This window comes from Pieris napi, chromosome 2, assembly GCF_905475465.1.
Source record: "Pieris napi chromosome 2, ilPieNapi1.2, whole genome shotgun sequence".
In the NCBI taxonomy this organism is placed as follows: Eukaryota; Metazoa; Arthropoda; class Insecta; order Lepidoptera; family Pieridae; genus Pieris; species Pieris napi.
The window spans coordinates 5,524,134-5,552,115 of record NC_062235.1 but is presented as its reverse complement, the minus strand read 5'-3'; the positions used below and the strand labels follow the sequence as shown (position 1 = coordinate 5,552,115).

Genomic DNA, 27,982 nt, shown 5'->3' with positions numbered 1-27,982 from the left:
GACCTTATTAATTATTACGACATTAATTATATAAAGTTAGAAAATATATAAATACTTAAAAATATATATTATTTAAAAGTATTATTATTTTAATTTAACATTTCCATAAAGTTAATTTAATAATTTTTGCAATTCTTTTGACAAATACGTCACAGCGCCATGTTGTATTCCTGCGCTGATTGCAGGCACGAGAAATCTGCCAACCCGTTTATTTTTTGGGATTAGTTCCCGAGAATAAATCGAACTGCGATTTTGTATTCAAATATATTTGATTTTATATTTGTTGGCAAATGTTATAGACTTTAGTGAAATCGATGCATCCTTGTTGTCGCGTTTTGAGTGTTAACTCTTAATTTCAACTGCAGTTTTGTGCATCCGCGAAAGTTGAAAGGACTGTGTTGTAAAAGAAAGAAGTGATAATTAGCCAAAATTCCGGTCCCTACGCGTAGACGAGAAGGTGCCTACCCGCCGGGGCAGTCGGGCGAAGGAGATATGAACAACAAACGAAAAAATCGCCAAGGGCCACCGAGGTAATAGTTTACAATACACCAACTTTCAGCAATGGGATGACTTGTCTTTGTTATTTGGCCAGTGTCTCCAGACAGCTCCAGGTACAATAAATAGACGTTTATTTCTTCACATTGACAGTATTTCTAATATAAGCATGGCTACTGTATTAGAGAAGTGTAAACAAAAGCATGTAACACATAGGTTTTGCCGCGGTGCTAAATATGAGCGGCGGCCGCCTAACGTGTTACCTAGCTATAGATATTTGTCCTACTTTTGTTGCAAACTCACTATGTTTAATATAGCTCTGTCTGAACAGCTGATCCCTAATAGATTCCATTAATTACACTTGCAATATCTTAGAGTATGAATTTAATATACTTAATCTTCTTCCTATAAAATGTATAATTATTTTTAGGGTGGTTTTTGTTTTTTAATCTGAAAATCCATTACATCCATTAAATTAGCTTATTTTTCAGAGGTACTATTTACCTTATGATATCTTGCTCAGATTGCATCTGCCTTTTTGATAGTTTTAATTTATAAACAAGTAGGTGAGCAGCCATCCAACCTTGCCAACATTCACCATACAAGTTCAAATTGTGTACATAGAAAGTAAATACCATTGATGCACATTAGTGGTTCAAACATGCCATCCCATGGTTGAATGTTGCACAGTTGTGACTAGGCCATTACTGCTCTTTAAATTCACCTATTAAATTAAGGAAATCTTTTCTGGCAAATGTCCAAAGTCCTTATTTCTTTAGTTAATACAGTAGAACCTCGTTAAGTCGAACCTCGATAAGTCAAAAACCTCCAAATCTCGAAAAAATGTTTTGTTCCCTTCCCTTAAAACACCAAAACCTCCATTACTGGAAATCTTGACCCTCTGTTAATCGAAATAATCACCGAGTCCCTCCAAGCCATTTTGGTACATATTTTCACTCTATAACTATATCCAACCTTGCCAACATTCACCATACAAGTTCAAATTGTGTACATAGAAAGTAAATACCATTGATGCACATTAGTGGTTCAAACATGCCATCCCATGGTTGAATGTTGCACAGTTGTGACTAGGCCATTACTGCTCTTTAAATTCACCTATTAAATTAAGGAAATCTTTTCTGGCAAATGTCCAAAGTCCTTATTTCTTTAGTTAATACAGTAGAACCTCGTTAAGTCGAACCTCGATAAGTCAAAAACCTCCAAATCTCGAAAAAATGTTTTGTTCCCTTCCCTTAAAACACCAAAACCTCCATTACTGGAAATCTTGACCCTCTGTTAATCGAAATAATCACCGAGTCCCTCCAAGCCATTTTGGTACATATTTTCACTCTATAACTCGAAAAATTAAATTTGACCTCTGTATCTCGAACATAAGGACGTTTTATTTTACAACCTTTACAACTTGATCATTTGGAATTTATTATCTCTATTGTTCGAACAAAAATAAGTTACCGACTTTAAGAACTTGCCGACAATGTGAGTACACTATTGTTTCTTAGAAAACATTTAGGAGTATACAATAATAAATTTATGACATGGAAACACGTGTTTGCTTGCTTTGTGTCAGGTGTCCAATCCTCCATAAGTTGAAAACTCTATAACTCGAATTTTTTGGCGTCTCCCTTGATATTCGACTTATAGAGGTTCTACTGTACTAGTATTATTTTTCTGATCTCCAGAAGTTGTTTTCTGTATGATTTTTAATGAATAGTAATTATTAACATGTTGTGATATTATTTTTTAAATTGATAAAATGGTACAGTGAATTTATGTTTAAAAGTTGCTGCAAAGGTTTGTATTCAAATATATATAACCTAGTTACATTACATTCTTGCAGAAAACAACTGTTTCAAGCTCTGATACTGTTCCTGTATTGTAAGAAAATTGTTTTAAATATTGTCCCAATATATAATAAAGAAATGAAATACTTGGAATGATTACATCATCCTATTGATATGACTCTTTGAAAGAACAAGCACTTAAACTTATGTTTTCTAAGACTGCTTTCGAGTTTTATTATTTAAGTCTAGATGAGTTTTATCTTTATAAATACTACATGTTTAGTAGTTATAGTTCTTCCATTCCTACTTCTCACTCCTTTACATATTTTTAAATTTTATTTTAGGAGGTTTCTATGTTAATTGAAATCATTTTTTTTTCTGATGGTATAAGGTAACATTACTTTATAATTTTATCAGTCTTCTTTTGCCTCAATAAATAATAATTATAACCTCTCTTCTCATACAGAAGTTGCTTGAAATATTGTTTTGTAAAATTTTGTACAAAATGTATGATTCTAAGACCTTGGGCTAATTTTATTAAATAAACTATTAATTGTTTTACTTATGGACTGGTTACTTATTTACATATTAATAAAGTGCTGTCCTACTTTCTTACTATTAGTTTGATCAATGTGAAAGTTTCAAAAAAGTAAGGTAGGTATTGTCACAATTAACAGTGTTGGTATATATTTATTTTGCTAAACCTATATGACTGCCTCTTTGTTTGCATTTTGCATAAAACCTACTTTAAAATCAAAGCCATCCTGGCTTTGATTAAAGTGAAAACTAGTTTTTTTAATGGTTTATGGGCAAAAATATTTAATTATATTAAATCTGATTTTTTGATATATGTAATAAACTTTACTATCACAAAACATATAAGACCACCTATATAAAAGGCAACTGGCTCTGTTAGTAAGCCAACAGTAAGGTTTGCCTGCGCTGATTTATAGCCAGTCTTAGTTCCACTCCCACAAATTTTACTGTCCAAAAATGACAAACATAGAACAAGTGAAAATTTACAAATAGTATGTTGGTAATCCATTAAGTCAAATAACAACATGACTTAGTGCTATGTAGAGAGTTCCTTGATATTAATAAGAACTGTAAGTGTTTATTATTTTAATCCTTATTCCATTGAAAAAAATCATCAAGTGTCAAATAAAAGTTCTCCACATTAGCAAGTCATTAGTAACAGTATATTTTAATGGTGTTTGATTATGTTTCCCCTTAGTTAATTAATTTAAATTGCAAATTAGCTATCTTTTACTGTTATTTCTTTCTACTACACTACATATGATTGTAACATAAGCTTTACACACAAATCTGTATTGTAGTTTAATTTCCAATAAATACCTTCGATTAGGCCTTTATTGCATGTTTATTCAATAAAATTGCTTCGACGGCTTAAACATACAATATTAATGCAAGCTGGGAGTGAGGCCTGTAACCTCCCCATAGTCATAGGGCTGACTTTCTGAGACTGTTTAATTGATAAATTTTTTCATTTTTCTGACATAGGCTAATTTCTAGGTGTATGTCAATACCGATACATGTTTGAAATAATGCTAATTAAATTAGCGCAAAATTTTGACTGAATCTGAGGGTAGGTAAGAAATGCTGGTTTAACGGACAAATGTTTTGGTATTGGAGATGTTTAATATAGCAATTCTTTCAGGTCACCACGAGGCCGTGTGGTAGCAGAGGGTGTGTACAACAATCCACACTTCATGCATGCCATGACCTCACATGTCGGAGACATCGTGCAAGTTCTAACACCCTCAGGCGGTCTTTGGGAGGGTGTCTTCAAGACGTTCAGTTCACACTTTGACGTAACTCTATTTTATTTTTTTAATATCTATGGCTGTTTATGGTAGAATATAAGAGCTAGTCCAACATATATGTATTATAGTAGTCATCATAAGCATCATTTTATCTATCGTTTTCCATTTTCACCCCTCTAGCGTTTAGCTTTATGGTAAAATTTGGAGTCCAGTCTTTGCACTGATTCCTGTGTTAGAAAATTCAAAGCCCTAAAGTTTCTTCAGATTTCTGCATAATATTAATGATTTCCATTGGGATATTTTACTCATGAATTAATGACAAATACAATATTAGCGCCCCTTCCAGATGCCAAAAACGTGTAGATCAGTTACATAATAAAGTAAAGAGAATTATTACAATAAATCTAAAAAAGAGAATGTTTATTTTTAAAGACATCGGTCACAGACTGCATAGCCGTATTATCTACCAAACTGCAAAGTGGGTCGAATCGATATACGCATTGTGATCTCGGCTATTTTTTACAAACACTCGTAACGAAGATACTATATAGTCCATATTGTATGAATGAATGAATATTCTTCATAGTCAATTAAAATTGAAATACATACACGCTAACCACTGTTTACTGTTTGTGATATTTTTCTTAACTTTTTCTAAATAAGAATTACTGATAAGAGTAAGATTGTATGTGTAAGATCATAGCTTCATTGATAGATTATTTGGACAAATGTGTCTAAGGTCTCATAATATTACATAACATAATTATCACAGACATTGATTTTAAGGTAACTGTGTCTTCGAAGACGTTATTGCAAAATATATTGTTATTTTGATTTGAATTTAACAGTTATTAGCATAGATTTCAATAACAGGTTAAAGTAAATTTTAACAATTCCATTATTAAAAAGATATTATTTTATTATGCAGCAGAAGTGCATAAATCTTAGCGATACTTCCGGCTTTCGGATACGCAACATGATGTCAGTTTATTATTACGAATTATTCATTATATTATATTAATGTTTAGTTTCTAATTTTAATATAGATTTGAAATATCATTGATCCATTTATATTTAATTTATTGTAATTATGTATTTAGTGGGTTAGTAATCGGTACGTTTTATATCCGTAGTACCATGTGAAATCTAGGTTAAAATGTTGTAGAAAAAAAATATAGTCCGGCGAAATACAAAAGATTTCTTTGCCCGTTATTGTGCAACAGTTTCAGTGACTTAGTTATAAAGATTTATATTATTGCATTGCGTGAATAACTTATACCTATCTAATGTGTAATTTATAAGGCTGGCTTAACTATTATTTAATAAAAACTGGTTAATCTATTCTGGTAAACATTTGTCATATGTAAATAGACTAACAAGTTTTGACCGTCGTACAAAATTAGTATTTATTATGTTTAAATCAGAGAAATTATTATTCTACTTTTTTTATACGATTTTTCTTACTAATACTGATATTTATATGTTAGAACTTAGAATATTAACAGTATGTAACTAATTTTACATAACGATAAAAGCAATAGGGAGAAGATCAGCCTTAGTGTTCTAAACTAAGAACCCCGGAACTCACCTTATTCTATAAACTTTAATCAAAGTGTGACCAATTAAGCAACGAGAGCGATTTGATCTGGTATACTGGTGTAAAAATCAAAAGTTGCTAATATTATGAAGCGTGGTAATGTGATTAGCAGATTAAATTTAACTTAGTCTAGACAACCGCCCACTGCGCAGTTGTCTTTGGTGGTTTCGGTGCACGACCAGTTTGGTGGTTTCGGGTATACGGGTTCAAAGAAAATAAGGTTATTCACCTACTTGTAGCTAATTCTGATGCTTAAGAACAAGAATCTTAAATAAAATAATATTGTATTGGTGTTGTCGTTAGATTATATTTTTGTTGATACAATAGTTTATGTTAGGCAGTATTGCAAGGCAGACAGGCATGGCTGTGTCAATCATTTTTGGGTGTACGCGTTCCTATCACGGCTGCGAAGCAAAAGACTTCTTCTTTACTATAACGGTCGGTATAAGGGTCGGTGTCGGGGACAAAACGCTGATTACCTACTTGACTAATAAGATGTAAAAAATGATCACGAAATAAATACACACATATCATACTAAGGGTTGTAGCGCTACTGGACGGTACAATACAAGAGCAACTGAATACCGAATTTAAGTATTCGGGGTAACTCTTAAGGCTACTAGGGTTTGTGAAGCTCGACTTACACCAGCCTTCCTCTGTGGTCCTCAGAGAGTTATACTAACCCCTCGATTACATCCCCCTGGTTCGTTTTGGTATTCTCTTGGGATCTCCGCTAAGTTGCTGACTTTAAACAAACATTATCATCACACTGATAAATTATTGACCTAATAAACATTCGTTTGTTAAGCCTTTCTCCGATTACCTTAAGGTTGCTACAGAGATAGATCATTTAAACATGCACAGTCGTGACATATTGGAAAACCTATTAAAAAGACATGAAAATATAACGGACTCATTTACTTTTATCTATATCACCGCACTATCACATATTCAATTCTTTGAAGTCTTTTTCGCGAATCGATTCGTAATGTAGTCTAAAACTTTGTTTAAATACAAACTTAGAAATAGAAACTTAAAAGTAGTATAATATTTGGTTCAAGCTCTTTGATATGCGAGCCTTAGAAATCGTATTGATACACAAATCCCAATAATTCCAATAATGATATATCTTTATGAACCGGATCTCATTACTTTCACTTTTTGTCTAGATTCTAGACTTAGTGCGAATACATAATATTATGCGAAAATTACATTGATACGCTTTCATAATTCAATAGAGCGATTCAAATGAAGTTTTGTATTTTGAACATGATGCGAAAAATAATGTTGTTATCAACCGTTTTTTGTTTAACATTAGCTGGAGCTTAGATTTGGTTCGCGTACAACGGTATAATAAATTATATTAGTATTCGTTGCCATAAATTATGAAAAAAATATTCTTCTCGGCAAGTAGGTACTTTTTCAATCGGATAATATCAATATTTTTTACAAAACCAACTTTGACTTTTTAAACAAAATAAAAGGTTCAATATGATTTGGTATAACATAGATTTACTACATGTCTGCTATAACTAATTTAATTATTGTACCCTATATAACTTATGTATGTATGTTTATAAAATTATATATTACTTTGTTATCTCCACGCGTAGATAGTAGGAATTTTAGGTATATGCGAATTCATTCGTAATTTTTCAGAATTTTTTTTTTTAGAAAACAACACAATACTATATTTTACTTTGTAAAAGAATATATAAAGTAGGTTCTTTATTACGTTTAAGTGGATCACAAAAAAAATTTCACCACTTAAACTATAAATTCCTATAATTTAACTGTTCTTATTGATCTTTATGTTAAAAAAATAGAAACAATTTTAGACGATTGATTTTAAAGCATATAATCGCGTGGAGATTTAAACAACTAACTTACACATTTTTTAAGTGATTGTATCATAAAACCGATATTTATGAGTGACCCAAATATTGGAGTCAATGTTAACCGATTCTAGGAGACGGGAGTACTACATAAGTGGTTGCGTTTAAGCATTTAAAATATCGTCTTTATATTGTTTCTTCAAAGCGAATAGTTAGATGTTTTTTAATAATTTACATAATTAAGTAGTAGGTACGCATGGTTGAAACACCAATTGGTTTTTTTTTTAATTTCTGGTATTCCTTAGGAGAAGCAAAGATATTTTTATAGACTTGACATACATTAATATGACAATCGTAATCATTTGTTTATGCGATTTCATTTTGAAGGCGTTGCTCGTAGTGCACCACATGTCAAACTTAAGTTTATTATCTGGTTATCTAGAATACCAATTTAATTCAGAGATGCCTCGCTATAAGGGTAACTAAACGTCAAGTTACTAACAAAAAAACTAACAAAGATCTCATATGTAATCTAATACGTAGTTCATGATCCGGTGATGAATCACGCTTATCTCGACAAACTTCCTAGTGCCTGTGTGTTTCGTAATTTGTCATGCGAGCGTCCTGAATATGTCCTTTGTTACGCCCTCACTTATACAAGTAAAAATTATGGGCTTTAGGGAATAATTTGAATTTTTGAAGCCCCAGCACGAAAGAGTGTTTTAAATGTTTAACGTGTCTACCATCGTAGTTTATACGAGTGAATAAATTTACCCTCAATGGAATGTAATGCTTCTGGAGAGTGCTTTGAATGTTATCCATAGCGTAAATCGAAAATTATTTCTATACCAAACAGTTTGATGTAGAAAGAAACGTAAACTTTGACGTCCCGTCTCATCTCCCATGTCAACACATCCTCGCCTGTTTAATCTTTCTTTAGGCAAGTACGTGATCGACCGGCTGACAATGTTTCCTTTTCTGCACAGGCATATTAAATGTATACATAGTAGAAAGTACATTTTTGCACAGCCAAGGTTGGACGTTTTAACTCACCGTAGAGTTAAAACGTCAAACTATAAAAAAAACTCAAAAATCTTAATAAAAAAACAATAGTGGTCTAGTTACATAAAAATTACTTGAACTCCTGGTTAGAATTAAATATCGTATACTAATTATGTTTAACCATATCTTACTTGAAATATATTAAATATTTCAATATTCATAAATAGTTACATTAGCTGGTTTAATTTGTTTTTGTTAGAACTTTTTAATTCGAGCATAAAAATTGTATCTTATACCTCGATCTGCTCTGACTATATTTTACTTTGTAGATATGAAGCGACGAAGATATTGAAGACCATTGTCTCTAATATTATTCTTACTTACAGATTGTACTAGAAGTAGCCCACCGTGTGGACCAAGAGGGTGTAGTGGCGGTGGATTCTGTGGTTGAGAAATTAATCTTCAAACCCGAAGACGTGGTGTCCATCCGGGCGAAAGACGCAGACCTCGAATACGCCACACATGACGTGTTTCAGACAGATAGTGCAATATCTAGCAAATTTAATGGTAAGCATTTATTACGTATCTAAATCTTAAATCTTTGCGAATCTGAGTTCGAAAAACTCGACACCATCTTTATTTTTTGGCTTATCACGCGGCAGTGTTTATTTATTCAATGTATTGAAATAACAATGGATATAATGAATTGAATGAACAGTGTTGGACCAAGTGGCTTAAGCGTGCGACTTTCATCACTAAGGTCGTTGGTTCGAACTCCGGCTGTGCACCAATGGATTTTCTGTTTGTACGCATTTAAGACCTTCGTACGGTGAAGGAAAACATAGTGAGGTTACCGATATGCCTTAAACGCAAAACGTCTACGGCGTGTGTTAGGCACAGAAGTCTGACGATCTACTTGCCTGTTAGAAAAAACAAATGATTCCAAAACATATACACAAATCTGACCCAGACCTAAAAGTTTGTAACGCCACTGGTTTTTTATTATAAATAAATTTATCAAAACTTATACAAAACAACTATCATAAATATCAAGGCTATCTTCTTTGTAGTTAAGTTTTTTATGGATTATAGATTTAAAAAGAATTTCATTTCATCGTGAAGTACCTACTAAGGAAGATTTTTCTTTTGTAACATACCTTTTAACAGCCTAAGAACTTACAGGTAACGGCCGTTCAGCCGAAGATCGTCAGTTGGAGCCATGGGACGGTTGTGATGGTGACACGGGTGACTCACCCTCCGTAAATGGGGACGCTAGGCTCGATGAACTAGAGTTAGATCACCGAGCCAACGGCTGGGACGCAAATGACATGTTCCGTAAGAATGAAGAAGTGTACGGCGTACACAGTACATATGACCATTCCTTAGCGGGATATACTTTGCAACTTCAGAGGAAGGACACACAGGATTACAGGTAAATCCCATTATTATAGTCCGTAGGGAGATAAAGATGTTCTCATATTGTGATCGATTATATATAATATACTTATTAAGTAAGGCGAGGAGGCCAGGAAATGAGAAAAATGTTTGAAATATAAGATTCAGTTCATGTCATGTTCATTTGTCTGTTATACTTAATTTATGAACGATTTTACTTTTTGGTAATTATAGTATTATAAAGACGAAAGATTTGTATGTATGTTCGTCACGAATAATCTCGAAAACAACTGGCTTTGCCATTAGAATATTATATGTGTAACTTGGGTTTTATTTAAAGAAAACACTTTTTTACCGGATTGAAGTTATGTATTATTATAAATTTACATTATGTAAAATAATTGTACTTACAATTGTATTTAAATGTGTAAAAGTTATGTTAATAAAAGACAATACTATGGGTTTCATTTTCAAGTTGTCGTTCATCATCTGACATGTCTGAATAAACTATTATCTGTAGTAGAAAATATATTCTCTTACTTCTCCAACTCTGCAATTTTAAACCCCTATTTTTTACAGGGAAGCTGAAGCGAAAGCTGAAGAAATAGCGGCTGAAATAGAAGGCACTGCTACATACAAGGCTCGAATTGAATTGGAAAACGGTGACGAAGAAGAAAGATTCGCAGCTGTAGTAAGGCCGCAACAGGAGCAGCCCAAATATGTTATACCTAATAAGAGGAAGCCAGGACAGGTAACTATTAACAGCTATTAAAATATTGTACACAAAATAGTTTTAAAAACACACAGCGCTCCCGTTTCATAATAGGCTGTACCTAAAAAGAAATAGGGATATTGTCGTCGGTCAGACCGTAAGGACTGACTTCGCCAGAAGCCATATGCAAGCAGACTTTATATTATATAATAAATTAAATAGATGCTTAACAATGTAAAGATACGACTAAAGGACTGGCTTATGAGCATACCTTGCGCAGTGTTAGATATGCTTTTGAGACCTAATATGTAAAGACTTGGTAGTAGTAGTTTGTTAGTACGTGTAATAAATTTCGAAAAAATAATAATAATATACTATCTATATATATATATCAGAAGGCGATGACCATTTGTTACATATCTCTAATATTTAAAAGTCTGATAACCTTTATTACAATCGGTAATTTGTTAGATTAGTACTGGTGTTTAATTTTAATATTTGCAATATTAACTGTATGTCTTTTACCTTTACACATTTTATTCTTATTTTCCCTCATATTTTATTTTGAAAACTGATATGTATGAATACTTTTCTAAATATTTCCACGGGAGCGCTTCAATAGTTTTACACCAATTTTATATTACATGTGTTTTGAATTCTAGCAGCAACAGCAAGTAAACAAGCCAGTGAAATCAGGGAACGGGGGCGGGTCCCCCGGGGCTGGTAAGGCCCGAGACAAGGACCCCAGACCACCTCGGCACCATCTTACGCCCCCAGCGCCGCCCGCAGACAGACGGGATGAACATACGGTAACAATTCTTACTATTACCGGCATAATAAATATAACTCCGTCTCTTCAATATGTTTAAGTCACGATTTAATCCATCATATCCTAAAAATATGTAATTTTTCGCATTATATCAGTAGTCTCATGTAGATATAATAATATATTTGTGCTAGTATTTGAAGTTGAAGTAGTAGTTTTTGTCAACCATTAATTATTTGAAAATTGACTTAGTAGTCTGTGTTACAAGATACCACAGACTCTTAACGATGTTTTATATAGTCAATAGTTCTTGTGAATAGAACTTTATAGAGTAAACAGCTAATTTAGTACAATTGCGCAATTGCATCCGTCTAAATTTGTATTTTATTATTCCAGTCGGGCAACCCATCTGGCACACCCGGCAACAAGAGCTACGCGGCGCAAGCGGCTGGTCACCACCCGCCACCATTCCCGCATCATGCGTACGTGTCAGTATACGTGAAACTTAGTTGCTAATGTTACATTATACGTTTTCCTAACTATTAGCGCAATTTTTGAATTTTTCGTAGAACCCAAAAATAAGCTAATGTAAGGAACGTAAGGAAAATAAAAAAGGGCAATATGTTGAGTGGGCTTATCAATAGAACAGGTATAGTGAAAATTTTCAGAGATAAATTCGTGTAATTCACTTCGCATACGAAGGAATATCGAAATTTTATGTATTAAAAATGGTCTTGGGAAAATAAATGTGTATCAAAATCTTATATCATATGACAACATTCATTCCATTTCGCAATTCTTTAAATATAAATCTTGTCCCAAAGGTCTTAAATATAAGATAATAAACGTGTAAATCTAACAATCAATTTGCATAACTGAATTAACGTAATAACTTAGCTCTGGATTCCTAATAAATTCCTGGGAGGTGAGAATGTAAAACACATGACGCTCAAATCATTGCGCTCAATTGTGATTGGATCTAACATGGCATATCATGTCGCGTGTCAACGCCTATTGGATTAGAGATACCGTTGACTAAGGTAATAATACTTATTGACACACCCCCCTCGTGTAACGCGCCGTAACGTTTTTCTGAAGCCAAGTACAGTACTGTAACCAAGTATAGTAAAACGTTTCGTGACCACCTAGTGACTCTTTATACCTTAAAGTTACTATGCGGTGTACTGGAAAGTCGAAAATAATATGAACAATAACGCGTAATTCAATCCCCGCCCCGCATGGTAACGTTTTACAAAAGGACCCCCCTCTCCCCCAAAATTCGTTACGTAATACTTGAATGCGAATCAAAATCGAACAGATCGTATAATGATTTCGTCTTTCGTTTACATTCTCACTCACCAGAACATGACTTCCTCGTAACGTACGTCATAACAGTACTAACAAAAATATTAATTGTTTCAGACAATCAAACAGCAAAATGAACGGCGAACCGCGTGCCTCAGGGCCACGGCAAGGCTTCCCATCGCATCATCATCACGTTAGTAACAGATACACACCATATCATACTAATGCACCGCTTAATAGTTCCTTTAATGGGCATAGATCGTCAGACTGGGGCTCATTTAATCGTAGATTCCATAATAGGCCCAATGTACCGCATAGATCTAGGGGCAAATATTACCAACCCCACGAAAGGTTCATGTAGTGACTACCAGTTGCGGTATTATGTTAAAAGTAATTTCTTTATTATCGAAAGTGACTTAAAAAATAGTTCCCGAATAATGTATCAAAATTATGTTTGTGATTTTTAAATAAAGTATGAAAAATATTTAAGTTTTTCTCTTTTGCAATCCTTAAAATCCTTTATTTTCTTGTCCATAAAACCTTGAAAAAATAAGACTTAAATGGAATGTTGATAGTGTAGGGAATTGTATTTTGTGTTCTTTTCAGAGCGGACCACAAGAGGCTGGTAGATCACGGCACGGCTCTCAAGATATAAGAGACCAACGAGACCCCAGGGATCAACGGGATCCGAGAGAGCAGCGAGACTCCAGAGACCAACGAGACCCGAGAGACCAACGAGACCCCAGAGACCAACGGGATCCCAGAGACCAAAGGGACCCTAGGGATCAACGTGACCCCAGAGACCGAGAATCACGGGACCAAAGAGATCAGAGAGACAGGGACTCACGGGAACAACGGGAGGCCAGGGATCCAAGAGACCAACGTGATCGGGAACCAAGAGAGCAGAGGGAGCCCAGAGAACCACGCAGACAGGAGGAGTTACAGGTACTAAAAATAAGCAAAGACTATTTATAGAACAGGTTTTACTTATGGTTCTGTTAAAATTATAAGGTCTATGTGAATGTGATTATATATAATATGATCGGATAGTAAATTTATTTGGATGTTATGTTGAACTCAGGGTTTTAATCAAAATTTAATTTATACACCAGTATTGAAATACATAGAACTAAGAATTTACTGGACATTTGAAGTAAGACTACAGTTTCGGAGGTTCCCTTATAGAAAACATTTCATGACAAAACTGTTTTACAGGAACTACGCAAGTTCCATCAAGACTTCAAACTGGTGACGTCACCGGCCCCTCCTACGCCGCAAGCCCCGCCTCCTCAAATGGCCCCACCCCCACAGATGGTCCCGCCACAGCAGCCGCCCACGCAGCCCCCACAGCCAGTTCTACCACAACCGCAGCCCCCTGCAGTCGTACACAATCCTCAGCCTCAGGTAACTATATCTGAGATCTCGTGGTTAATTATTGCTCCAGTAATCGATCCTATATATAGTTTAAACTTTTATGAGAGTTTAAAAATACGTTAAAAAAAGTGTGTGTGTACAAAGTACACATGTCAGAAGTGAAACTTCAGTGGAAAACTAATCTTTAAGTGTTGTTCATATTTATACAAATCTAAAAGTTTAGATTTCCGGTACTTAGAGGGACGAAAAAAGGAAGATATGTTAGGAATTTAATGAATTTAATTGTCATTAAAATATTAAGTGTCGAATAATAAATAACAAATAATGTGACGGTAAATTTTTTTCCAACGCCAATAAAGAAGTTTGACTTCAAAAAGGAACATGGCGCGTAACCGAAAAACGTGACGCGTAACGAAAAAATGTTACACTAAATTTTTTTCCAACCCCGATAAAGAAGTTTCACTTCAATAATCTCTAAATTTGTAATGTCCGTCAGTTACAGCCCCAGCCCTGCCCAGTAGTGCCGAGTCCTCCAGAGGTATCGGCCAACGTAGGACCTCCATCAGAACCCCACAAGAGGCCTGCACGGGCACCAGAGCATCACAAGGTAATAGGCAGATAATAAAACATTTTTTAAATTCTGTTCTTTTCCCCACGTTTTTTTTAATTTGCCCTTAAGAATTTTTCATTGTAACGTTATCTCTCGTAATCTAAAACGTTAAGCAGACAATCTAGTCTATCACAACATGGTTTTTCTATTTTATTTTTTTACAATTTGCTTAGTATATACTTAGTAACATTTACCCATTATCTAAATATGAATGTAAAAAACGGTTACTACTTGGCTGAAGACGTTGAGTTATGATGAAACAGAAGATTTAATAACTGTTACTCTGTAACACACCCACTCGCTTACACATACACACACACAAGCGCGCGCGCACACACTCAAACACACACCACATTTATTTTTACGACTCCGTTTGCAATGTTTTCTTTAAGCACTTACTTATTTTCTTCTATTGTACTGAGGCTGGCTAGCTGTCACTCAGGTCTCCTGTTACAGAGACCAGTCTCACATACACTTGCAAATGTTATCATCTCAGTTTAATCATATAAAACAAGAGAATAGTCCAAGTTTAACCAAATTTTGTTGGCTATATGGATTTCTTTTTCAGTTGACGGAAAGCGACTTTGAATGAAGTCGATTTAATTTTCTTATGTTGCTTTTTTAACTTATTTCAAAATGTCTTCCAACAGCCTCCTGTCACCACGGAAGAAGTAGAGGAAATGAGTCGGTCTCCCGAAGCAAGTTCTCCCGGAGTGGAACGTGCGACTGCCACCCTCAAGAAATCCACATTGAACCCCAACGCAAAGGAGTTCAACCCCAGTGCGAAGACTTTCCAACCGAGAAGTCCTACTACACCTTCGCACAGCAGGTGAACTATTCATCTTTTAATGAATTTGGTTAAAAGTTATTTACTCAAATATATAAGCAACTAAATCATCTATCTTAGAACCAGTTCTACAATTTATTTATTTACGGCATAAAAGCGAAATTTTAATAAATTATAGTATAAAAAAAGTGTTATCATACAATTAGCAGAAAATTTCTTACTTTTCAATAATTTCTTTCATACATTAAACTTCTATGAGTACATTTTAAAATTAAAAGAAAAGTGAGCAAAATGTACAGCCTTGGCTCGTACAAGTACCTTACAAATATTCATGACATTACTAACATTAGAAATGGTTAGTGATGTGACCTTATTATTAAAATTTTAAAAAAGGTTATGGGTATGACTTGGATGTATTATTAGGATATTGTTAGGATTAAATAATATGGTATGAATGTAATATATATAGTGTGTCTACGGTTCCTGGGTCATCATGATTTAAATAATAGAGGATTTTAGTTTCAATCTATATTAACCATTCGCGTACAACATAAGAATATAAGCGAAATAATGAAATGTTAATTGCTATTTAACGAATGAATGCCTACATCTGGCTATATACTCTCGGGGCGTAACTCCGACGATTTGGGAAATTGCCACGCTCATAAAACTAAGAAATCCTGAGTGAGCAAAATATACAACCTTGACTTGTATAGTGTGTAATGTATTACATATTTTTGTCGCAAAAGTCATATCGAAATATTGTTTTGATTATAAGCAGGTAAATTCCAATTAGGGATTTAGTTTATAAATAGTTTTTTTTTTATTTAACAGATATTTGAAGACTAAACAACAGTAATATGGTATATTAAAACCTATTATTTTGCAGGCCACATACGCCGGGTACTCCAGTGGGCGTCAACATGGGTGTGGCACCGGTAGGGTTGAACGTTGTAGGCGGCTACGTCCCTGCACCGCCACCGGGTCCACACATGGTAATTACCGCTATCGTATTTAAATCTATTCATAAGGGAACGTTCAAGTATTACGCAACGCAATTTTTGGATATTATTGACCCCTCCCCCATGAACTCGTCGTAACGTTTTTCAGTACCCAAGTACAGTACTGTACCCAAGTCTAGTAAAACGTTTCGTGACCACCTAGTGACTCTTTAGTTACTATTATGTGGTGTAAGTAGAAAATAATATTAACAATAACGCGTAATTCAATCCCCGCCCCGCATCGTAACGTTTTACAAAAGGACCCCCCCCCCCTAATTTCGTTACGTAATACTTGAACGCTCCCTAACATACAATTTGATGTTTTACATTTAAACATGCATATACAGTGTACACTCTTTATAACGTTATTGGTTATAACAAAAAAACTACATTACGTAAAAATAGTTACATTTGTTTGGTTTAACACAAAACCCATATATTGATTGACTCTTTATTACGCAACATCCACTCGCTATAACAAAGATATATATTCTTATTTAGACATCAACAACATACTTACATGTAATTGTTTTCGTAATCAGCTTACAAAAGTAATCTTTTGAGGTGCCGAAATTTCTAAGAAAGACATCTGCGGTCATAAACAGCCGTCTCGCCTTGGTTATTGTTAATTGCATTAACCCTTGTGCCATTATTCTTAGATTACATTGTCTGAAGGAAATTTTGGTCTCAGTTACTGAACGGACCACCGTCACATATCGTGTGTTTTCAGTTGTAAACAAACTTTGAAACTGTGAAGATGGCCAGTAAAAGAAAAGCGTTGTTTTATATGTGTTTAGAATAATATACCGATTGATAGTAATGAAATTATTGTAGGTAATTGGTTAAATTAGTTTTTTTCTCTCTACCCTCCCTATAACGAATAAAAAAGCTCGGTCCCTTGTAATTCGTTATAAAGAGTTTACATTGTATATGGCGTTGCTGTCGGCTACATATGTTACTAAACTGAGTCGATTGGCTTATAATTTAACAACGTTAATGTCTAGTTAATATATTTCTTTTAAAATAAATTATTTTGTGTCTAAACACATAAAAGGTTCAGGTTTTTGTTCTCAATTTAAACTCAACAGTTTGCAACACAACTCTTATTGCAAATACAATATTATTATAATATATTTCTTTTTTTCATATAATATTGTGTTGCAGATTCCGGCATATGCTGCAGTAATGGCGGCGGCGGCGGCAGCCTCACAACAGCCGCCTGCTTATCTACAGCATCCGCATCCCGTTAGTGAAATTTTTATTATTAATTTAAAGTACATTTTCAATCAATATTAGCTGTGCTAATTTCGCATCCTTGGTATCGAAACTTATCGCAGTCGGGTTCTAAAATTGATTGTAATCGCTATGGCGTTACAGAGTACCGTTGCTGGTTTCAAAGAAATAAAATATCTTGTTTTGGAAGGCACAACCTTATAAGAATATTTCTGCTAAGAAAATTAAGACACAGTTCGATGTTTATGATAGTTCTCAAGAATAGGCGTTATTTTATTTATATTTTTAAGAAACCTTTAAATAATTCTTCAAGAAATATTTATGATGATTTTATAGATTAACTGCAAATTATTTCTATTATTGCAATAGCTTTCTAGCATTTTAGAAAGCAACACTATAAAGCTTTTAATTAATGAATACAGTTCATTTTTGATTGAAATTTAGTGCCTAAAGGCAAAGAAGTCACCAAGGACTACAATACTCAATAATTTAGATCTTCCTTTTTTTATTTTGTCAAAATAAGTCAATTTTGAGTTTCTCTAGAAAGAGAATTATATTAGACTTTACATATAGCATTCAAATGGCCCAATGGAGATGAGTTGTGAGTGCCGCCAGTACGGGCCTCCCATACTGGTGCTCGCTGAAAAGAGGGATAGGCATGACTCGGTGAGGGAGTGTGGATAAATGGAATGGAGTGATTAGTGCTTTAATATAACCTAATAATATATTAATAATTTGATAATATTTTCGAATAAAATCCTTATTAAGTTTATAATTATTTTAATTTATGGTACTGGTCACTCTTTTAGGTCCCGTTTTACAAAGGTTTTAAAAAATAACCAAATTTTAAAATAATGTGTGGTGTTGCAGTGGTTTTTTACTAATACTTAAACCTTTTTACTATTCAAAATCTTAAAATTCTATTTAAAAGTTTAAGTGACCTCATCTTTGTTGTTACTACAGTTTTCCTTAATTTCACTCCACATTATCCTTTGGAAATGGTCACATCAGCTAACTCATCTGGCTTTAAACCCACAAGTTCTTCACTCATCATCCAAAGTTGACTTGCCGTATCATCGTCTTCAGTTTTGGAGCTAGGCATCACCTCTTTACAGTCTTCGAAATATCTTCCACTCACCGTATCACACTCATCTGATACTGCCAAATACACTGAGGTCTGGGCACCTTCTGACGGTGTTTTAAAAAAGAAGTATAGCACTAGACTTCTCAGTTTTTCCAAAACGGTTGAACTTCTATATAATGACGTATTCACTTGTCCCGGATTTAAGCTATTCACAACAACCCCGGTACCTTTTAAGCGTCTAGCCAGCTCCTTACAGAACAATATATTACATAATTTACTAGTTGCATATGCTTGTATATAACCTACATTTTCGTCATTGACTCTCTCAATCCTTCCTAATTTGTGCCATGCTGAAGAAACAAGCACAACACGACTGGATGCGACCCGCTTCAACATGGGAACTAGAAGAATTGTTAATAGAAACGGTCCAAAATAGTTGATTTGTTCATCTTTTAACAAACCATCAGCAGTCCTTTGTCTTTTCGTGCAAATCGCTCCGGCGTTGTTTATCAACACGTCCAATTTTGCTTCAGACGCCTTTAATTCATCACAAAACTTTCGTATGGACGCTAATGATGTGAGGTCCAAATGTATGTAGCGTACCCGTTTGTTTTTGGCTACCTTGCCAATGATTCGGACCGCTCTTTCACCATTCTGGTGGCTCCTGCATGCGATTATCACTTTAGCACCTCGTCTTGCTAACTCCAATGCGGTTTCGAAGCCGATACCTCCACTCGCGCCGGTAACCACAACCACTTTGCCACTCATTACTGTATCTGCGTAACATTTTCCCGATGTAAATTTATTAAATAGTTTGATTGTAATAACTACGACCAATAACCAGAACAGCCACATTTCATTACAGTTGAACTTTGATTGTCTTATCTCTAGATAATGGTAATCAGAGTTTTTAATTTTAATATTATTTTAATTGTGAATTAATAGCGTGTGTTGCAACGATAATAAATCATAGAATAGATCACCTCTACTTGTCAATGAGGTCACGTTAAGATATTATGTCTATGTATATCACTTGCACAACGGCGCTTGACATTGTGTCTGATATAAAATTTATTTCTGAATTTACTAAGTTAAATCAGTAGCTTTGACAATGTTCATCGTCGGACATAACTTAAAATTTATTTTAGCGATGAAATATTTTAATCTTAAAAATTTGTTTAGTTGTGATCTAAGTAATTTGTATAGAGATGTACCGACTGAAAACTAGAAGAAAACAATCGGATAGTAGATAGATTTATATTCTTATAGTTCGATCAGTCCTGCGACTCTTCGACGTCCTACTGACGGACTCATATACTCTGTATTAGATTATCTTGAAAGTATTTTTAAACATAACGACATTAAACTTGGTTTTGTTTTTGTGTGTAACGCTGTGAAATAATAATACTTTAAAAGCCTCGATTGTTTTATCATAATTTCATCATTCTGAACGCCGTCGGTAGGCGGAAAATATTACTAACCATTCATTTTATATACGTAAAAAAGGTCAGTGACTGTCAATTGTCTGCCTCTTGACCCTTTTACCTGAGTCACCTGAACGACTAAAATCACACACACGAAAACTAGTAGAGTAATTTATATGATATTAATGATCCTTCAGCTATATGGACCAATGCCCGGTGGCGGCGGTGCGGGTCAGCATGCGCCTTTGCAAACACAACCACGGGGGAACTTCAGAAAAGGTTTGGTTTGTTAATACAGTCAAAATCGTTTATAACCATATCGAATGGACTATTCATATTTGGTCGAAAAAACCGATAGTCGTAACAGCCGATGACGTTGTAATTAAGTTACTAACCTAATACAATAGAATTCAGCCGGGACCTTTGATTTTGGTCAATATAACCGGTATGTTGTTCTAAACGATGTCGTCGTAAACGGTTTTGACTGTATTATAAAATACATGTATAATTTATCTATAGTGTGTATGGATAGATATTTTTGACTTAACGAATTTTATAGCGAAAGTGAAATTGTTTTCTCTAATCTAAAAAATATTGTTTATATTATTTTTTTTAACAATAAAAATAATTTACATATTTATAACTCTATATTCAATTACAATCTCGTAAAACAAAAAAATAATTGAGTGAGATTTAAAATAATGATAATATCTCATTATATATTACAATGAAATAAAATCACTGGCTTTTCAACTAATAAAATAATAGTTGCATAAGGTATACCCACGAGACATTTATTTTATATGCATATGATTGTTACTAGGTATGCCGGTAGCCACAGCGACCGGCCAGCCTTTACTGACTGGTGCGCCCATGCAGCCCTTCGTGTCCTACCCGCACCCACATCCACACCCTGCGCCGCCGCAGCCCACTCTACAGTACCCGCATATGGTACGTATACACAGGAACAAGTATAAACATTTGTTCGCTTTGTCTATTATTATATTGTTCCTAGAGCCCAATCAATCTACTAGAGCACATATCCCCTGGGTATAAAGAAACGCGAGTTCTTAAAGAAGTTCTTAATGATATATTAATAATTCCGTGATCTATTAAATATAAATGTACCTAAAAATATTATAATAATAATAATAAATAAATAAAAAGGGTCATTAATGAGTAGTAAGTAAATATGCCTAAAGTAATATAATATTTAGTCTCTTATCTGTATTTATCGGCAAACGGTTATTTATAGGCTCATATGACAAATTTTTCCTTAAAATTTTCCAATCTTGGCGCTCTTTAGCGGCCCGAGTTCACATTGAACTCGCTACCTTTTTTTATATATAAATAAGATTTAGTACAGAGAGAATTGTAAGGTAAAAATATAGTTTTACCTTACAAATTCTCTGTACTAAATCTTATCATTCCGACTATTAAGTATTTAGACTGACTGCTTTTGCAAGCATTAGTTCTTACTTAGTATAATCTTATTATTCTAACCTATAGCCGTTTTAGGTGAAGAATTTACTGCTAAGGATGAGCTTATGCAAAAGTTTACGCTTTTATTCACATCACTTAATTTGTGTATGCTCAAACACAAATAATAGTGGGCTTTTTAATGATAGCCTGACATTCGCTTTGCCTAGCTGCTAAATGTGCGGTGATACATTTATATAGGTACATAAAACAAACACAAATGTTCAAACATTAGTTATCATTAATGACATTTCTATTAAATACATAATTATTTTAATATCGAGATAAAATCGTAACCCGGGCACGTCCGCAATCTTTCATTAATTTAAACTAACTTCTCGAAGATCTGTATGAAACTATAAATTTAGATATTTTTTTTTTGGGGTTTTCGTAGGACTGTTCAATAAAAATACTTTGTTTGTCTAACATAGTCATTGTGACACGCCATAAATGCCTCGCAATACATACATCAAACGAAGCTTAGCTTACCCGTATGACTTGCAGGTGCGCATGTACCACCCAGGTGGGGCAGTGGGCATGGGGGGAGCCGTGGGTGTGGGGGGAGGAGCGGTGGGAGTGGGGGGTGGTGTAGCGGAATACGCGCCCCCCTCCGCTTCACCCGCCGCGGCCTCTCCCGCCCTCTATCCACCTCCATCGCCCGCGCACACGCCGCACCCGCATCAGCATCAACACCCGCACCAACCGCATCACCATTACCAGCAGCAGCCCTTCCAGGTAGGTTGCGCAAGGTTAAGGTTAAGGCTATTGACAAACTCTAACATTACACTCACAGAGACAGACATGTTCAAACAAAATATTAACTTAATTACTTACAGTATCCAAAATATTACTCAAACAAAAAAGCTATTCATTTTTTTTTGTTTTGATTTATATTTGTGTCGGAATAATGGCAGCAGCATTTTTCGTCTGAAGACCATTGCACATTGTGTGGAACGTTACGATTATTTACAATTCATTATGACAATATGTACAAAAAGTTGCTGTTGCAAATATGTATTTTAAATTAACGTTGGAGATTTCTAAACATACTAAATACAACAAATAATTAAAAATCTATTTTTTTTAAATTGTATAAGTGTATAAAACGTTTGGCTTGAGATACATTTTTCGCTTTATAACAGAATTCTAACTAATACACAAATTTATAACTTCATCATTATAAATTATTATAATATTTTTACCACTAACATTATGGCGTTTTATTTATTTTGCACTTCTCTGTTTTACTTTTAGATCGATAGCATGGATCCGTAGGCGATCGTTCATCAGCTATTAGGTTGCCCGTTGCATTTGTGTGTGCAAAGAAGTGTTATTAAATATATAATTTTATTTCCAGTACATGCCGCAAGTGCTGTGTCCCCTGATGGGCGGCGGAGCTGGTGGCCATCACCATCACCACCACCACGTGGCTTACCTCAACCACGCGCCACCCACCGCCTCGCCGCCCCACCACCCTCACCATCCACACCATCATCCCGTGCAGGTATATTGAGCTCCATTAAATATATATTATGTTTTGTGGTCTTAGAAAATAGCAAAATGAAGAGGATTCTTTAAAAGGGGATTATCAGTTTGTGTAGCGAAACGAAGTCTTATTTTTTAATACTGTAGCGACAACTACATTCTGCAGCGATGATGTCATACCATGAAACGCGCTAACGAAGTAATTCCGAGCGCTAAAGATATATACAACTTCTTGATCTTAGCTACGTAGCCTTCAGGCCAGCCAGTCTGTGGTTAGTCGAAGATCCTCCCTTTAGGTTGCTGGAACTGTTCACCATCCTTCTACAATACAAAAATGATTAAAGAAAATTAAAGGAATGACTTTTGGGACAAATAAGAGATTTCTACCTGTATAGTGACGTAAAATATAATCAATTAAAGGTAATTGATAAACTGTGGCACTGAAATAGAAATTTAACAGTAATGATAATAAAATTAATTTAAAAAGATAGATCAACTTCAAATACCTGTCAACATACATAGATATATTATAGAAACACATAACCGAATAACTACTGACCCAATTTTGATGAATTTTGGACTGTTCCCTAAGTTGAAATATAAAAAACCTAGCCCGTTTACATAAAACATCAGCTTAAGATATTTATCCAATTAAACAATAACACAAACATACAAACTGATAAACTCCTTTTTGAAGTCGTTTTAAATATGTGTATCTACTTTCTTCGTTAATTGCCTGTAATTTAATTTAAAAATATTTTATTCCAGCAAGTACTACTACCACCACAGCAGCCCTCAGGAGGATCAAGCACGCCCGGAATACATTCCTCTCACCCGTAGAGCGCATCCGCCCGCCTATTGACCCACTCGCACCGCCCTACCACCCACTCGCCGTGCTAAGCCCGCCCGCCCTATAACACCTGTTTGGTGCGTTTTAACTTTAATTTAAAATATATACGGCTAAGCCGAACGTCGAAATTACGTACATAGTTACTGACAGTTTATCATATATATATTTACATACACTTTCTAAGATCATGTTGTTTAAATTTAAATTCGTGTTCAATTATAAATTTAATTCTTTTTTTGGCTCCTGATATAATATTCCATATTGAAGAATCATGTCTTTATATTACGATTTATAAAACGAATATATTTATATGCAAAGAGAAAAAAGTCTATTAAAATGTATTAATTTAAATTATATATATTTATTTATCAAAACACAATAATTTGCTATCTTCCGAAAACGACAGATGGCAAAACAGCACTATTATTTATTTAGCATTTTAAATTTCATATCTAATATAAAGAATTGTCAAAAGTGCGTTAGTATATGTAAAAATTGCAGTTAAAATTCTCAATCAATGGTTAAGCCCTGCTTTTAAACCCATATAAAAGCTATGAACCTACCAATATATATTTGTATAGGATAGTGTAAGCTTAGCACGGCGGGAAAAGGGAAACATTTCTATATGTATATCCGAAAGCATTGTCTAAATAGACAGTGTCGATAAGTCGGATTGTATTATAGGTAGATAAATTTCTTTCGGACTGGGTGGGTAGAAATTAATAGATTCTCTATATATCCACAGCAAGCTATATAAGAAAATATGAAATAAACACAAGACAGCCGGTCGTTTTAACTATTGTTTTTTTTGTTATCTTGGCAGCTGACATACTTCGTTGCATTTTTAAGATCTTTATATTTTGTTATTAACTGTTAATTTCTACCACACCTTTCTATTTATTATTTAGTGTTAATCCCTATTTCCATCTCGAGTCAATTGTAATCTTCGGAACGGAATTCCATTTCGCTTTGAGGAATGTTTGCTTCGATGTGCGAACAGACAAAGAAACATCAACTGAATATAATTCTATGGCAAGGATTCAACTCTTACGCCCGGTTGCTACATTCCACGAACAGACAAGTGACAAATACGCATAGCAAGGCTATTTTTCAAAAAATATGTACCTTTTTGACGGATAACGCTGGCTATCTGTCTTCTAAGACTTGTAAGTAAATATAGCAACTCGGTGCTATTTAGCTTATATTATAACATATATATGTATTTAAAAAACCTTTTAAAATTCCATTTTTGTTTAGTTAGATGTTTTTTTATCTGGCCGTATACGCTATCTACATCGGATGATTATCAGATGTGTAATGTAAGCCTATATAATATAAATGTATAATATATAAATATATTTACGGTGACTGCCTTATTGAGTTGTGTATGAACGAATGTTAGGCGAGGGATATATGAATTTTTACCAAAAAATTACTTGAATTGGTGAAAAGTGCGTATATTTTTCTTGAAGGAATGATGTGACAATAAAACGAAATTAGTAGGTAGATAATACAGTGTCGACACGAACGTATATTTTTGATTACGTCTCGTGTCGGCGTTGTATCTTATAATTATGTCACTGATAAGATGTAGAGGTAACATTGTAGACGGCCTAGGACGAGTGCTATATTTAACTTATAGTTGACTGTTAGTATAACTACCGTAGCCACCCAAAGTCTCACCTACTATAATACGGTAATGGATCTACATTCACCCGCTAAGTTAAATATGGCAACCGGAAACTGTTCTATTCAGAAGCAAATATCAAATTGCTTTTGCTTGTTTAAAAAGGGTATATAATTATTACAAAACGAGATTTTAAAATCGGCTAAAGAATAGAAATCGCCGACATATTCCAAATAAATGTGTAAAATCTCAACCTATTTATGAATTCGAAGTTTCAAATGTTTCGGATTTTTTATGGACTAATAGGGCTCATGTAGACATTTTTGGGACCCTTGAATATATATTTACTCGTCCAAGGTCAGCTGCAACCCAATTTTTAATGTGTCTCTAAAGACAATATTTTACAGGCACATTGTAGTTTGCTTAATCATAAGGTACGAAAATGGGTTGAAACCAGTTTTGTAATCTGGTAATTATGCCCAATTAAATAAATAGCTTAAATATAATTTAAACATGCTGAGTAGGCCAAAATCTTGTAAAAAAAATATAAGCTTCGTTTACGTTCTTAAAAAGGCATTTCGATTGTCACTAGTAGGATTACCGAAGACCTTGAAACAAATATTTCCTTACAAAGTATATTTTACTGATATACAGTAACATGTATTGTACCTACTGACAAGACACTTGGGAAGGTTTGTGGCAACTCAAGTTTGCAAGTCAGAATTCCCACAAAATATTGAGTGTGAACTTTCGGATTGATTACCAATCCTATTCCTTGCACTTTTCGTTCAGAAATTAATTTTCGTCCCCGGCGGACATATTAGTGTTAGACTAGTCTGGTGTCTTCATTTATTTACCTATTGTATTTATTATAGGTTTTTTCGGCTCAAGTTTTCTGAGATTTTAAGAGTCTTTACATTCTATTGCGCGAATACTCAAAGGCCACTCAAATATAACCGTGAGCTAATATAGTTGTCTTATTGTAGAATAGGTATATGGAGAAACAAAGCATTTTGATTGACGTTTGTGTATTTGGACATAGAAGTGTTCGTAAAAGATCAATTGGAGAAATTAGGTTAGACCGCCGCTTGGTGAGTCATGCGGCCGATGTGGACTTGTGTGCCTGTGTACCCACTTTAGTAAACTGGTTTAGAAGAAATATTTGAACTTGCTTGGTAGGATTATTACTATATAGAACTTACGACGGACTTTTAGAGAGCTGAATCGTCATATTTGTACTAGTAAATAATCCTGCACTTTTTTAATCCATTATTTATTTACAATTCGTTGCATACAAGAAAACAAAAATACATAATAAATCTTAAGGTTGAGTACAAATCACTTATAAACGATCTCTTCCAGGCAACCTGTGCTAAAAGAGTCGGCTCATTTTTCTCCATTAAGTGCAAAAAGAAATAAAAGTGTAACTATCAAATAAACTTTTTAAGATGTTAAAACTCTACCGAATCTGAACACAAGTACTGCTATTAATATTTTATTTGTTACTTATATTAAGGATGTTTATGATTTTGTTCCAGTTCAAAGTTTATAAATTCGGTTAGGAATTATCATAAACCGGTTTATTAACGAGGGTGAATGTTGTGTGTTTGTTTGTTGTAAGAAGGGGGGCATAGTCCATGACCTCCGCGCGGTGCTCCCTGGGTAGCGCCAAATGTGGACTCTTATTCACATCCCAGCGCGCTATTTTAATTCGGGAATTTAATGTAATTGTTGCCACTATATTAGAGAAAACGCTCTGCTTCCCTGTGAAAAATATAATAGAAATCGACCTGTCTAAAGGTGCTACGTCAACCTGTATCGAGACACGCGTCCGACGGGCGATCAGGCAAAATCCTAAGCAATATAAAAACAGTTGCCAGTGAACTGGTGTTTATAAATTTACAAGTAGATAGGTTTTGGAATTGAACAGTCCATATAAATATTTTCAATATAGTTTCCTTTTAGCGGATTTATGATATACAATATGCGATTCATTCCTTAATATATGCGCGTGTATAAGAATTCCTAAGTCCTTGAAGTTAGGTGTAAATATGTATATAGGTTTAGAAGTCCTTTCCTCGACGGCTTATTCGTGTATGATTTGTGATGTATAAAAATGAACATTCAAAAAATCCCAAAAAAATATTATCGGGAAGGGCCTAGGGGGCCGATAGCACATTGCCGACGTTTTGGCAACGCGCTGCGGCCGGCGTTGTTTTTTATTTTTCATCTTTTCGTTTTTCTTTTTTGAATTTTATTGAAGCGTGTGTGCGACCACCGCGTGTGTTGTGTGTGAGATATTCTAAAGTGTTGTTTGTTGTCGGTTGAATGGGTT

General features: G+C 34.4%; 2 protein-coding genes across 6 annotated transcripts; one reads left to right on the top strand and one right to left on the bottom strand.

Moving 5' to 3' along the window:
• The first annotated feature begins 60 nt into the window (after positions 1-60).
• LOC125057830 (ataxin-2 homolog) lies at positions 61-27,484 on the top strand. Of its 5 annotated transcripts, none has more exons than XM_047661755.1 (20): positions 61-530; positions 3,976-4,129; positions 8,902-9,082; positions 9,698-9,947; positions 10,490-10,661; positions 11,288-11,431; positions 11,785-11,876; positions 12,811-12,886; positions 13,300-13,638; positions 13,909-14,097; positions 14,564-14,674; positions 15,328-15,506; positions 16,354-16,459; positions 17,630-17,710; positions 18,272-18,364; positions 20,404-20,485; positions 21,030-21,157; positions 22,190-22,420; positions 23,043-23,189; positions 23,939-27,484. In XM_047661755.1, exons 1-20 carry the CDS (start codon positions 493-495, stop codon positions 24,008-24,010), a joined length of 2,865 nt encoding a protein of 954 aa, XP_047517711.1. In that variant the 5' UTR covers positions 61-492; the 3' UTR covers positions 24,011-27,484. The 5 variants fall into 5 exon arrangements, with proteins under 5 accessions (XP_047517711.1, XP_047517727.1, XP_047517704.1 ...); XM_047661771.1 differs by having other exon boundaries at positions 62-530; positions 11,285-11,431; positions 14,570-14,674; XM_047661748.1 differs by having other exon boundaries at positions 65-530; positions 11,285-11,431.
• On the bottom strand, positions 18,465-19,840 carry LOC125057862 (retinol dehydrogenase 12-like). The gene has a single exon (XM_047661790.1). The coding sequence runs from the start codon at positions 19,635-19,637 to the stop codon at positions 18,684-18,686; it is 954 nt and encodes a 317-aa protein (XP_047517746.1). The 5' UTR covers positions 19,638-19,840; the 3' UTR covers positions 18,465-18,683.
• Positions 27,485-27,982: the final 498 nt, after the last annotated feature.